We start from the raw sequence: 14,459 nt of genomic DNA, 5'->3' as shown, positions 1-14,459 counted from the left end.
AGAGAAATGGTTTTGAATAATGGGCACTCATAATAGCTAAACAAGCAAGGGATAAAAAAAAAAAAAAAAAACTTTTTTTTTCTGGTTTTTTTCATAATCATGAAAAAAGGAGACAGAAGTACAAATTTGAAAACAAGTGTTCTATTAACAATCTTAATGGTATATGATTAGAAATTAGAAGTCGACCGATAGTGGATTTTACCGATACCGATATTTAGGTTTGACCGTACATGCTGATAATCGATTATTCAACCGATATTATTTTTTAATGGATACTGGGATTAAAAACAAACAACAAACTCCAAGTAAAACAGTGCTGAACTGAAATGTGCTAAATGAAATAAATATATAAATATGAATATATTAAAATGAGAAGTTCTACAGAACGAACTCTACAGAAAATAATTTAAACATTAAAATGTTACAGGACAAATGTGTGTTTCTTTAGCTATAACCTAGAAACATAGCCTATGTAAATTTCATGGGTAACACTTTGCAAGTTCCATTTGTTAACAAGGATGTATTAGCTAGCTTTCATGAACTATATGCATTATGCAATATACGTTTTTACTGCATGTAATAATATTTGAGCAATACAATTGTACCTTGATCATTCATGTTAGTTCATAGTACATTAACTTAGGTAATAACAGATAAAACTCAATTTAAAATGTATTAGTAAATGTTAAAAATGAACAAACTAACAATACTTCTACAACATTTATTAACCTTAGTTAATGCTAAAATTGTAATCTTATTGTAAAGTGTTACCATTTCATATGAATCATGCTTAAAGATGGCCATATTTAAATATCTGCAAAGGCCAAAGCATTAAAATTACATAAATGTAGACCTATATTACATGTATAGTCTCTCACTTTATTTGCTTCTATTTTAGAACACTTGATGACTATCTAATCAAAATAACAATATGTATTGTAGTGATAAAAACAATAACTGAAATCGAATGCGTTTGTAATTTGTTCATGTTTCTGTCGGCTACATGATGTTGAGAAAGCAATCACGTCACTAGGTTTAAATATTAAACTTCGCCGGCTAATGAATGCATAAAAGTGACCAGCTGGATATAAGATAATGCAAATAGATGGTAACAATTGCGACATAAAACATTTGTGTCAGGTTTGCGTGTGTTTTTTTCACATTGTTTTAACCGCTTGAGGTAGCCACTACTAATGATCATCGTGCTGCGCGCAGCCTCACGCGTTAACTTAAACTATGGAGTTAATATTGTGCCATAATTAAACAAACAAATCCAGCATTTTGCAAACAAACTCGATCTGCTTTGCAAAGGAAAACTCGACTCGCAAACAAACAGAAAGCAATTTGCAAGTACAAAGGTCAATTTGAGCGAAAATGCATTGGAGTAACAAATATGTATTTTGTTTTACAAATATAAATAAATGAGCCTAGATAATATTTCACAAATAAATACAAACCATCCTAAAAATTACATGTAACCTTTGAACAAATACCAAATCTAGTGCATACAAATTCATATCTGTCTGTTATGATTGTGAGACACTTGGCTTTTTATGAGATCTCTCAGCTCGATTTTCTCACAAATGTGTCCAGGCAGATTTTCTCACAAATGCAGTTGAGCAACTTCCTCTTCTAAAACAGTAGATGGCGCTAAACTAGGGGATTAATTTAGCGCTAGTCTCCCGGGAGATTTGAAACTTGCCTTTGCCTACAGCTGAGGAAAATGACCGGTGAACAGCGCTAAATTAATCCCCTAGTTTAGCGCCATCTACTGTTTTAGAAGAGGAAGTTGCTCAACTGCATTTGTGAGAAAATCGAGCCGAGAGATCTCATAAAAAGCCAAGTGTAACAGACAGATATGCATTTGTATGCACTAGATTTGGAATTTGTTCAAAGGTTACATGCAATTTGTAGGATGGTTTGTATATTTATTTGTGAAATATTATCTAGGCTCATTTATTTATATTTGCAAAACAATGCATATGTGTTACTCCACTGCATTTTCGCTCAAATTGACCTTTGTACTTGCACACTGCTTTCTGTTTGTTTGCGAGTCGAGTTTTCCTTTGCAAAGCAGATCGAGTTTGTTTGCGAGTCGAGTTTTCCTTTGCAAAGCAGATCGAGTTTGTTTGCGAGTCGAGTTTTCCTTTGCAAAGCAGATCGAGTTTGTTTGCAAAATGCTGGATTTGTTTGTTTAATTATGGCACAATATTAACTCCATAGTAAACAACTCAGCCAGTGATAGTTTTTATTTGTCCTCTAGAGGCTGCTCTCGCTCTGTATAATGCCAGCAGTCACGCAACCCGGAAAAACTATCGGTGTGGATTTTTGCCGATAACGATAGTTCCACCAATCAACTATCGGTACCGATATATCGGCAAAACCAATGAATCGGTCGACCTCTATTAAAAATGCTCAATTAAAAATCCTTAATTGTAATATAAATAAATATATGATTTGATATAGCATATGTTTAAATGCTACAATCAGAAGGACAACACTTTTTCCTTTTCTATTAGTTTATAAAATTTGAGGTGACAATATACAGTCAACAGTGAACCCAGAGGTGCAGCAAACACTTTTGCTTATACAGTAAGTATCTTTCCAACTGCTTACATGTATGTGATTTGTAACTTAAGGATTTAAGTGAAGAGCTGAATCAAGGTATCCATCTGAAAATCTGAAGAGAGATGCAGACACAGTCAGCAAAGGCTAATACCAAGCTATGACTTGCAAGAGTGTGTGGTTTTCTGCCAACGGGCGGATGAGCTTGTTAACTCACAGTAAACATCCACTCGGATGGATTTGATGGCGGGAGTGCCGAGTCCGTTCTCAGCCTTACAGTAATAACGACCGCCCTGGTGCCTCTGGATGCGGGTTATGCGCAGTGTCTCGTTGAATACGCTGGAGTCCTGGAAGCGGTCAGTAGCACTGCCTGCTGTCTTCGTCCATCGTATCTGACGTGAAACAAAGAGAGAGAGAGAAACAAAAATAACATCAGCTTAAAAAGAGAATCATAAGCTAGAGGTTTAAACTAGTCAAAGTTCACATCTCCTTGTCTGTCTCTGATGAAGCACTTTGGTTCATATATATTTAAACATGGTAAATAATGATATAAAAAAAGGCAAAATTATTGTTGAGTTAAAAAGTTAACATTGAACAGTGTTCTTTTAGTATTTTTTTTATTCACATTCTATTATGGTATTTAATAATATTTTTATTTTTATTTCAATTTTAATTTTAATTTGATATATTTAACGTTATCTATTTAAATTTAACTTAAACTTAAACAATCCAGTTAGTTGTTTTATCTAACTAATTTACTATTTTCAACTAATTTAACTTATTTCCAATTTTCATTTAAGTTAAAGTTTTTCATCTTATATTTATATTTTATTTTATTACAGAGAATTTTATTCTAGATAAGTGCCTTTTTTGCAAGACTTTATTTTATTTTTTATTTAAATTTGGCCAATGGCATAAATTCTTCATAAAGTGTGTGCCTAAAAACTGCAGCACACAAATCGAGAAGGCTCTGTCTGCGTCCCTGCAGATTACACCTACTACAAGTTACGTCTCCCCCAAAGAAACAAGACTAAAACAATCTTTTGAAGTAAATTATTTTATATTTTATGATTGAAATGTTTGTAAGAGGAGCTTATATTGCTTTTAAATCTTATTAAGTATGAAATAACAGCTGGTAGTAAAACATAAAATAAATGATACTATCAAATTATAACAGACTCATGTTAATTATAGTTAAAAACCTACCCTCCACACCTAAACCTACCCCTTCCATAAGGATAAAAGTGACGAGAAAAGTGACTTTTTTTTTTTTTATTCAAGAAATATATGCAAATATATACAGTTATAACAGTTCAAAAACCACTTATATGTAAAGTCAGATATCTATCTAAAGTATTAATAAATAGTTATGAAGAGGACAAATAAAAGACAAGGGATAAAGAGAGAAAATGTTTTAAGTACCATACATTTTCTATAGGGAAACAATAGTAGCAAGAGATAGATAATCAGAAGAAGAAGAGGGAGGACAAAAACAATCAATATATGAGAGAAAGCTGGTTAAATCTGACCTTCAGTGCCATTACAAAGGAATTGTTCATATTGTTTTGGGAATCTATCAAAATTTTTTCATTGGTAGATAAACTAAAAATGTTTAAGCTGTGAGTCTATCAAAAAATGTGAGAGAGTATGCGAACCCATCGATTTCTGTTTATGGATGAAAAAATTGCCAAACAAAATAAAAAAAAGTTGAAAATATATTCTTTAGGTTTGTTGGAGTCAGTGTAATAACAAATAATATCTTTCAAATTAAAAGATTGTGCATATTTCAGCATTTTATTGAAATATTTTATTGAAATAAAGTATATGTTAGGCCAAAACTTCTGAACCAATTTGCAAGAATTGAATAAATGTCATTATCATAAATATATGATAAATTCATAAATAACAAAAATTAATAAATTCAGCTTCGTGACCACAAAACGTACAAGTACTAGGAATATCAACATATTTGGACACCGTTGAATTAACAGGGTATATCTTATGAAATATTTTAAAGTGAACTTCTTTGGTCTTGTTAGGAATAAAATAATTATGAGGCAATAACCATGCTCTTCTCCAGTTGATTTTGCGAATTAAGGCAGCCCAATGGGATCTACCACTAGGGCAAATTTGGTCTCTTTTCTGAATCATCTGGCGGATATAATGATAATACCGTCCAATAACAAAGCAGACTCCTTTGTATCTTTCTGGTTGTATAATATATGGCTCTTAACCAGTTGCACTAGACCTGTAGGCATAGCTTTAAGCATGGCATTATATTCTATAAAAGGAATATGGAAGTCATGGACAGTCATGAAGTGTTCATTAGACATGATGTTATCAGAATTGTCAAATAAAGAAAGGATATCAATTAAACCTATATTAAACCAATTGGAAAAAAAGAGAGATTTGTTCCTAACAGTTATATTCATATTATTCCACATAGGAGTTTTGTGTGGTGAGAAATTGTGAATGTAACACAATTTCCATGCAAGAAGACCCTGCTGATGAAAATTAGAAAGTTTAACCGGGAGTTTATTATACATATAATTACATTTTAAGATAAAAGGGAGGTCTCCGATGCTATTAAAGATATAAAAAGGAGTAAAAAAAAAAAAAAAAACATATAGAATTTGGAGTCATTAAACATCTTCTAATCTAATTTATTTTAAACACATTTATAGTGTTATGAAAATTTAGCACTTTCAGTCCCCCATCACTTCTACAGTTTGAAGCGAGGAAAGTGAAGTAGAAGAAGAGCAGTACTAGTGAGGACATCAGCGATTTCAGAGGGAGGGGCTCTGATAACATCCCGAATGGCATTGTAGGGGGCGTAACTTGAGGTAGGGGGCGTGGTTTGTAGTTCTGCGAGACACAGTCGGACATACTTGGGCAAATCAAGCGGAGCAGAATTCACGTCCCACTGCAGCATTCACTGGTAACAGCCAGGTAATGATAGTTTTTACCCTCTGCTTCGGCATTGTTTGTCACTGCTGTCAAATTAGACTACTATAAAATATCTACATAGAGACAGCATAACTAGGCAATAGCCCTACATTAAGCTTAACAACAAGCAAGTTTGGCGTTGGTGTAAAAAAATCTGTTGTGCCGGGTCAAAAATGCCACCAAAATGAATAAAAATGCCACCAAAATTCAAGATATGAATTTTCCCCACATGAGATTTGATCTTTTTTGTTTTTATATTATGATATATTTAAGCAATATCACACGAACTGCATGTTTTTCTCGAATATCAGCACGATTGCAAATGTAAGATTCCACTTAATACAATAGTTTAATAAACAATAAGTTGATATTAATTTAAAATCATTGTTTTGTCCATTTTGACTGTTTCTTGCTCTATTTCATGAATGAAAATAGTTCAGAACAAAGCAGAAGAGTTGCTTCCCCCTGCAACATACAGAGTGGTGGTCTGTTCCATCATTTCACTGTGTAATGAGTTTAATGAAAAATAGCAACTAAATGACTTAAATGACTTTAGAACATTTCTAACTGTGATGCTACTGTTTATGTTTAAGTTTTGACTTGGAAATGAGCAAATACTCTGCCACAGATCTGATCTCCAGATCAATACATGGCATAAGCTGTATTTGGACGGTAATTATTTCTCAGCAGGATGTCTGTAAGACAAAACCTGTATGTCATGAATTTGTATGCCAATTAATTCACAGAGGACAAAGAAAGGAGTTCTGTCATCTGACTGCCTGTAAGTTTATTTGATGTGGTCTGTCTTGGTATATACGAAAGGTTATAAATCAAACTTTATTTATATAAGTGGCCCATCTCTAACATGATTTTCTCTAATACAAGTCCCCATTTTTCAAAATAGCCTTTTTTGCTTTCCATATCACACAGTGTCAAATAGTATGGCTGTGAAACATAGATATTTTTTTTTCTATCGATTCATTCTTGTAAACTCGTCAATTCAAAATTGATTTAAAATATAACACGAAGCTGAAGCGTGTCTGCAAACAGCAGGAAATTCAGCCCAGTACACCAAGATTTTTGATTCGGAAAGCAGTTAAATCACTGTCTACCAAAGGTAAATGTTGAAATTATATCATGTTCGCTAATGGAATACATTTACAGCCTGAATAGGACTACAGACTATCAAAAAAGGAAATATATTAAATACATAAATGCCAATTTTTAAAACAACGTGACCCTAGTCTATTATTGTCTTACTTAATTGCCTCATTAAAATGTAATATGGCAAACATTTTTCATGGTAAACAAACAAACAAATATTTTGTACATCTCAAATTGCAATTAGCTTACATTTTTGACATCAACACCCACACACAAATATAGTATAACCCAGATGAAAGCATGGAGAGATGAGGGAAAGAACGCAGCACATGGAGCTCACCCGGGCATAGAGGAGAGAGAGAGATAGAGAGAGAGATTCTGTAGCTCCCTCTGTGTACACTCTATCTGCCAACCAGCCAGACAAGTGGAGCAAATTGGCCATTCAGGCCTGGCTTGGCCTTACCGAGTCCTGAGTGAGACTTACTGTGTAGATGACCTACATTACAACAGAACCCCCCTTTATCATCCCTGCTGCTCAAGAACCTCAGAGGCGGGAGCAACTCAGCTTGAGTCCAGCAACAAAGATCAAAGCTCCGCCTTCCTCTTGCAAGTAGCAACTTCTCCTTCACCCCAACTATTAGCCCCGCTCTTACTAATTGAAAGCATTTTCAGCTCTGCAATTTTAAAAGACTATGCACTGCTACGCCTACACTCTTAAAAATGAAGGTTCCAAAAGGGGGGTTTCACAGTGATGCCATAGGAGAATCATTTTGGGTTCACCAAACAGCTCTTAAAAAACGTTTTAATTATCTATAGAACCTGTTTCATACATAAAGAAACTTTTTTTGCTGTGGAAAGGTTCTACAAAGACCCTTGGGTGCCAATAAAGAATCTTCATTTTTAAGAGCGTGGTCCTCGGTTTTCCTTTCACGAAGGTCTATGAAGAAAAAAAAAACAGCGGTTTGAAGCCCAACAGAGTCGTAACCTTTGGAAGTGGCAGAATGAAATCCATTTCATGCTTTGCTGAGGATGGAGGGTGGGCAGATTTGTTTACACACGTATTGGATGTTGGTCGGGAATAACGGCGTATTGGAACTCGTGGGGCTTAGATACGCCGGCTTTCTTTGTGAGCTCAGACAGGAAATAAGGCAGCTAAAGAAAAGTGCTTAGCCCTGTACGTCTGCATGTATTGAGGTGGGCTATAGCTGACAGCGCACAAATAGGAATTTCTACTTTCAGAGGGGACAAAGTGAAACTGAATAATTCTTCATGCATTATGTGGCAGCAATTCAGTACAACACGTAAGAAAAGATGACCCAGGCAAATCCTTAAGACTTATTGTACTTTAACTTCCTTCATTTAATGTATAAATTCGCAACTTTGGGAATGAATGAAATAAAAAAGTAGGACATAAATCAAAAACCTCTGTTTTATTATTTGTTTCAGTGTTAGTAGAGAGCATGACTCAAGCGATATGTTGGGGTAGAGAGTGAAAACAATTTGACAGCAGCCCACTGTCTTCACAACCAAAGTGTCTCCATAAATAGTCATACAACAGTGGAAATGACAGTCCTCCAGAACCCATGCCATGTAATAGAAAGGAAAATATTGTTTCAGAGTAAAGGAAGGAAAGGACATTTTCAAATTACAGTTATTGTAACTCAGGATTTCACTTTAAAGGTCTAGTTCACCTCTGAAATATCTGTCCTCAATAACTAATGTCCCTCCTAATGTCGTTCCAAACCTGTATGACTCTCTGTATTCTGTTGTTTTGTCCATACAAGGAAAGTCAATGGGGTCCAATATATTTGTTTTGGATTCATTTTATCCAATATATGAAAAAAAAAATGTTTTAACACAAAAAATATATACAGTCGTGCTCAGAATTAATCATACCCCTGGTAAATATGATCAAAAATGGCTGTAAAAATAAATCTGCATCGTTTATCCTTTTGATCTTTCATTCAAAAAATTGCCAATATCCTAACCTTTCATTGAAGTAAAAGAATTGAAAGTGGGGGGGAAATCACATTATAAAATAAATGTTTTTCTCCAAAACACGTTGGCCACAATTATTCATACCCTTTTATTAAATGCCTTTTTGCAATCTCCTTTTGCTAAGATAACTGCTCTGAGTCTTCTCCTATAATGCGGTCTTTGGTGTTTTATGCCCCCAACGGCGCCTTCCAGGCAGCGAGGGGATGGGTAGGTTTAAGGTTGAGGGTAGGGTTAGCTGCCTCTAAGGAGCCATTGGGGGCTTAAAACACCATCGAGCCTATAATGCCTGATGAGTTTACACCTGACAAGAGATCAGAGACCATTCCTCCATACAGAATCTCTCCAGATCCTTCAGATTCCCAGATCCATGTTGGTGCTTCTTCTCTTCAGTTCAGCCCACTCATCAGGTCAGGGAACTGGGACGGTCATGGCAGAAGCTTCATTTTGTGCTCCCTAACACATTTTTGTGTTGATTTTGATGTTTGTTTTGGATCGTTGTCCTGATGGAAGATCCAACCACGGCCCATTATAAGATTTCTAGCAGAAGGCGTCAGGTTTTGATTTTTTATCTGTTGATATTTGATAGAATCCACGATGCCATGTATCTGAATAAGAAGTCCAGGACCTCCAGCAGAAAAATATGCCCACAACATTAAAGATCCAATGGTATATTAAATTGTACACATGGGGTACTTTTTATCCTTGTGTGCACCAAACCCATCTAGCGTGTTTGCTGGCAAAAAGCTCTTTTTTTAGTTTCATCTGACCACAGAACCCTGTGCCGTTTGAAGTTCCAGTCGTGTCTGACAACTGAATATGCTGGAGTTTGTTTTTGGAGGAGCGAGGAGCATTTTTCTTGAAAACCTCCCAAACAACATGTGGGGATGTAGGGGTTGTTTGATTTTTTTTAAATAGGCTTTCTGACCCCAAGACTCAACTAATCTCTGCAATTCTCCATCTGTGCTTATTGAAGAGTCTTTGGCCACTCAAACTTTCATCCTCACCGTCCATTAGGACGATATAGACACACGTCCTCTTCCAGGCAGATTCGTAACATCTTTAGTTAATTAGAACTTCTTAATTATTGTACTGATGGTGGAAATGGGGATTTTCAATTCTTTAGCTATTTTCTTACAGCCACTCTCTATTTTGTGATGCTCAACAATCTTTTGCTGCACATCAGAACTATATTCTTTGGTTTTACTCATTGTGAGGGATGATTCAGGGAATTTGGCCTTTGTGTTTCCTCATAGTGAAACACGAAGTCATAGCTGGACAATTTCATGTTCCTAGTCACCCTGGTGTGCTAAAAAAAGGTAAATATTAATGGGATTATACTTCAGAGATATTTTATTCATAAAAGATTCTAGGGGTATGAATAATTGTGGCCAACGTGTTTTGGAGAAAAACATTTATTTCATAATGTGATTAATTCTGAGCACGACTGTATATTTTGAAGAATATTTTTAATTTTATCCATAAACTGAAATTCAATGGGGTCCAAGTTTTCAAGTGTAAACTTAATCCATGCAACTCCAATCTTCTGAAGTGATCCAGTTACTTTATGATGAAAACTTATATTTAAGTGGATATTCACTAGCAAATCAAATCAAAGATCAACAATATCGTGAGACATCAATAACAAAAAAAACTCATGTATGGAGCTCTTTCATGCTGCCTTTATGGAGCTTGAAACTGATGGACAATGACTTTAACATTCATCAAATATCTTATTTTTAGTTCCGCAAAAGAAAGAAAAACGGCATAAGGGTGAGTAAATGATGACAGAATTTTCATTTATGGGTGAACTATCCCTATAAAGGATTTGGTAATGTCATAAAATAGGTGTATATGTGACCCTGGATCACAAAACCAGTCATAAGTCGCACGTCACGAGTATATTTGAGGCAATAGCCAACAATACATTGTATGGGTCAAAATTATCGGGGGGTTTTTTATGCCAAAAATCATTAGGATGTTAAGTAAAGATCATGTTCCATGAAGATACTACCGTAAATATATAAAACATTTATTTTTGTAAGTGAATGCACCCTCAGCATTCCAGATTTTCAAATAGTTGTATATCGGCCAAATATTTATATCATAGCAAACCATGCATCAATGGAAAGCTTATTTATTCAGCTTTCAGATGATGTATAAATCTCAATGTAAAAAAATTGACCCATGTGACTGGTTTTGTGGTCCAGGGTCACATATAAAAAACAAAATAGTAACTATGAAAAATGAAGGTACTCTTTTTTTTATTTTTTTTATTTTTTAAGCACAAACATTTTTCGTTCATCCTCATAAATTTGTCAAGTCTGAGATTTCTTCCCCTGCCAGCATTAAGTGGATCAGTGCCACGGAGCGCCTGAGCCAGAACGCTGATGGGAGTTCTGTGACGACGGGCCCAGTGTCAAATGCAGACAGAATGCGCCCATAAAAAGAGCTATATATAGCCTCCAGCCCCCTCGGTCTATCATAAAGCAGCCCTGGGTGTATCTTTCTCTGGCCCACTCACTGTCTGTGGGATCTATGGGAACTGGTTCAGTAATGGAAGAGCTGAAACAAAGAGTTGATGAAACCTTAGACAGGAATGTTTTGAGGGTTTACATTAATTACCGATCAATATGCTTTGCTGCATGGTAAGAAATACATCTAAGATGACCCTGTTGCTAATTTTGAAGAGAAAAATTCTGGAATAGAGCCATAAATAAAACTGTGGTAATTAGGACACAAAGCGAGTGTGTCTGGTCACAATTCGCAGTGCTAGACGACGGACAAGACCAGTATAAATATATTTTTTGTCATATATCTAGTTGTGTGTCATTTTGACTCATATTTGGTCAATTCACTGGTTGGTCCTGCTTCAAAGTTGAAATAAAATATAAAATAAAAAACTAAATACAATAATATAAAATAAAACAAAACAAAAAAGTACTGTCCATTATTTGTATTGCGAAATATCCATGTAACAATACACAAATGCAGCTTTAAATTTAAACAAGTTGACAAGACATGATATCTTGTGAAACGTCTTGGGAAACAATCAAATTTAAAAAATCTGCCAGAATATGCTGCTGGGAATAATTCTGAATGGACGTCAACAGAGAAAGACGTTTATGGCCAGATGGTGTAGTTACGGCATTAAACAGCAGGGGCTAAAGAGCTCCTGCTGAACTTGAACTATTGGTAGCATATGTACAGACCCTTTCCAAAAAAATTTTATATCATGGAAAAGTTTATTTATTTCCATAATTCCATTCAAAATGTTAAACTTCCATAGATTATAGATTCAGGGCCCACAACTTAAACGATTTCAAGTATTTAGTTGTTTATTTGTACATAATTTGGGCTTCCAGCTCATAAAACCCACGAAAACAGGATTTAAAAAAAAAATAGAATATTACATGAAATCACACAGTAATTACACAGTGATACCATGGTCATTGAACCAGGTTTTGGTTCTTTTGGCAGTGTGGGCAGGTGCAAATCCTGCTGGAAAATGAAGGAAGCATGAAGTGCTCTGAAAATATCCTGGTAGATGGACCAAAGTCCTCTTTTCTGATGAGAGCAAATTTTGCATCTCATTTGGAAACCAAGGTCCCAGAGTCTGGAGGAAGAATAGAGAGGCACACAATCCAAGAAGTCCAGTGTGAAGTTTCCACAGTCTGTGTTGGTTTGGGGAGCCATGTCATCGGCTGGTGTTGGTCCACTGTGCTGTCCACTCAACGCAGCCGTCTACCAGGACATTTTCAGAGCACTTCATGCTTCCTTCATTTTCCAGCAGGATTTGCACCTGCCCACACTGCCAAAAGAACCAAAACCTGGTTCAATGACCATGGTATCACTGTGTAATTACTGTGTGATTTCATGTAATATTCAAATTTTTTGAAATCCTGTTTTCGTGGGTTTTATGAGCTGGAAGCCCAAATTATGTACAAATAAACAACTAAATACTTGAAATCGTTTAAGTTGTGGGCCCTGATTCTATAATCTATGGAAGTTTAACGTTTTGAATGGAATTATGGAAATAAATAAACTTTTCCATGATATAAAAATTTTTTGGAAAGGGTTTGTACTGTATATATTGTTTGACTGGGCTTGACTGGGACAATTATAAAAAAGTAAAAATTAAAAATTTGTGATATTAAAATTTAGTTTCTAACAATTACACATGGTGGTCTTAGACACTTCTTCCATTTCATAACAAAACTGTATGATTTTTTGATTGTACTGTCTCACAGAACTGAGCTGTGCTAGTACCCAGTTTAAATTTTAGATAATAAATGTTCCTGTAGTACATTTATGACAGCCTAATGCATTACATGATAGGATGGTCCAGAAAGTCATATTTCATGTTTACTGTCATTAACGGCCCAAAAGCAGAGATGGCAAGACTGCTTTAAAGTGGAAAAAAGTATATAATTCATTAAAAATCTTTCCTTATTTACACTTGAAGGGTTGGGGTCGGAATCCCTTGCCTCTTCAAATTTACATTCACATTTTTAATCAATAATAATCAATAAACAAGTATATGCATGTTATCCTAATCATTTCTATATTCATTTAATGAATCATACATATATATTTCTGTGAGTGTTTAACCATTCTCTTGTAGGTGCATTCCAAAGTATGTCCTTGGGTTGTGTTCACAGCCAGGGGCCTTTGAGGTTAACTCTCTTGAGATTCAGAGAGTGATTTAAAGGACTCAGTACCCCGGTGTTGTGTATTCCCCTTTCTTAGTCGACCTGCATAAGTTAAAGGTCAACCTATACGTAGAATAACATGATGTTTGTTAAGTATATTTCCTCATGTGCATTTCTCCAGAGAGTAAAAAGGATGACGGTCTTTCCTGATTCCCTAAGGAGTGAAATGTGTTATCAGTTTGTTATGGTGAGCTGCTTTTTAGATAATGAACACAGGCCTTCCTTAGCCTTGACGAGGACTGTTGTTCGTTAGTGTTGTGTGTGTGCGTTTGGCATTCTTTGCAGGTGCTGGACTCTGTGATGTGCGATTTATGGATTCAAAGATACCACTCTCAGGACCGGGGAGGTCACTGTGGACGTACATCTCGGAGTTGGGAGACAACAGTCCTGATTAACGACGATATGCCCATTTATCTATCTGTTGCTGATTATTGTTAGACGTAATGATCTCTTGACCAATCAGAAGTGAATGTTTATGGAATGCATGTCCTTGGAAAATGTATAATTGGTGTACGATTTTGTGTAAGGTAGAGTTAGCTTGCGACCTCCTCGTGAGACTTTGACGCTGGCTCTACCAATTTAACTGCAAACTATTCTTCAGTAAATTTTACTTATTTGATTGAACTTCACGACTCCTGGTCTTCTTTCATCATATCTGGTCCTGGGTCTGAAAACTGTACCCCCCTTACACACTCAAGGTAAGGGAGTCAGCAAAAGTCGGAGATGAGATGAGAAGTGGCACAAGTTCATTTATTCAAAATGAGGCTGCCAGCAAAAATCTTCCTATCTTTCTACAATGAAGACTGGGAGGCAAATGCAGCATAGAACATTCAAAATGCATTAGGGTTTTCACAGCCAAAAAAAAAAAAACGTCCTCTGCATGAACCAACACAACTCAAAACGTACTTGCATAAACAATTAAAATAACAAACTGCCTGAATTTTAGTCATCAAACATGTAATTTATAAGCATAAATTGATCCATAAATTGTATTTTGGTTGAATTTGATAGTGTTTATGTTTTATGTAGGACACAAAACCTACAAACCAAACGCAACAGTCGGGTTCCGGAAGTATAAATACCATTCATTTTCTCCATAAGAGAATTGATTTTTAATAATAAATGATAAACCTTTAA

General features: G+C 35.4%; 1 protein-coding gene across 2 annotated transcripts in view; it reads right to left on the bottom strand.

The window, feature by feature from the left end:
* mdga2a (MAM domain containing glycosylphosphatidylinositol anchor 2a) overlaps positions 1 to 14,459 on the bottom strand; it is a 135,142-nt gene that overhangs the window by 81,673 nt on the left and 39,010 nt on the right. For both annotated transcript variants that reach the window (XM_079853312.1, XM_079853313.1), the window contains exon 3: positions 2,783 to 2,957. In XM_079853312.1, coding sequence (XP_079709438.1) covers positions 2,783 to 2,957 — 175 coding nt within the window. The remainder of the gene's footprint in view (positions 1 to 2,782; positions 2,958 to 14,459) is intronic.

The sequence above is a fragment of the Squalius cephalus genome (assembly GCF_949319135.1).
Source record: "Squalius cephalus genome assembly, chromosome: 20".
Taxonomy (NCBI): Eukaryota; Metazoa; Chordata; class Actinopteri; order Cypriniformes; family Leuciscidae; genus Squalius; species Squalius cephalus.
This window is presented reverse-complemented; position numbering and strand designations above follow the sequence as displayed.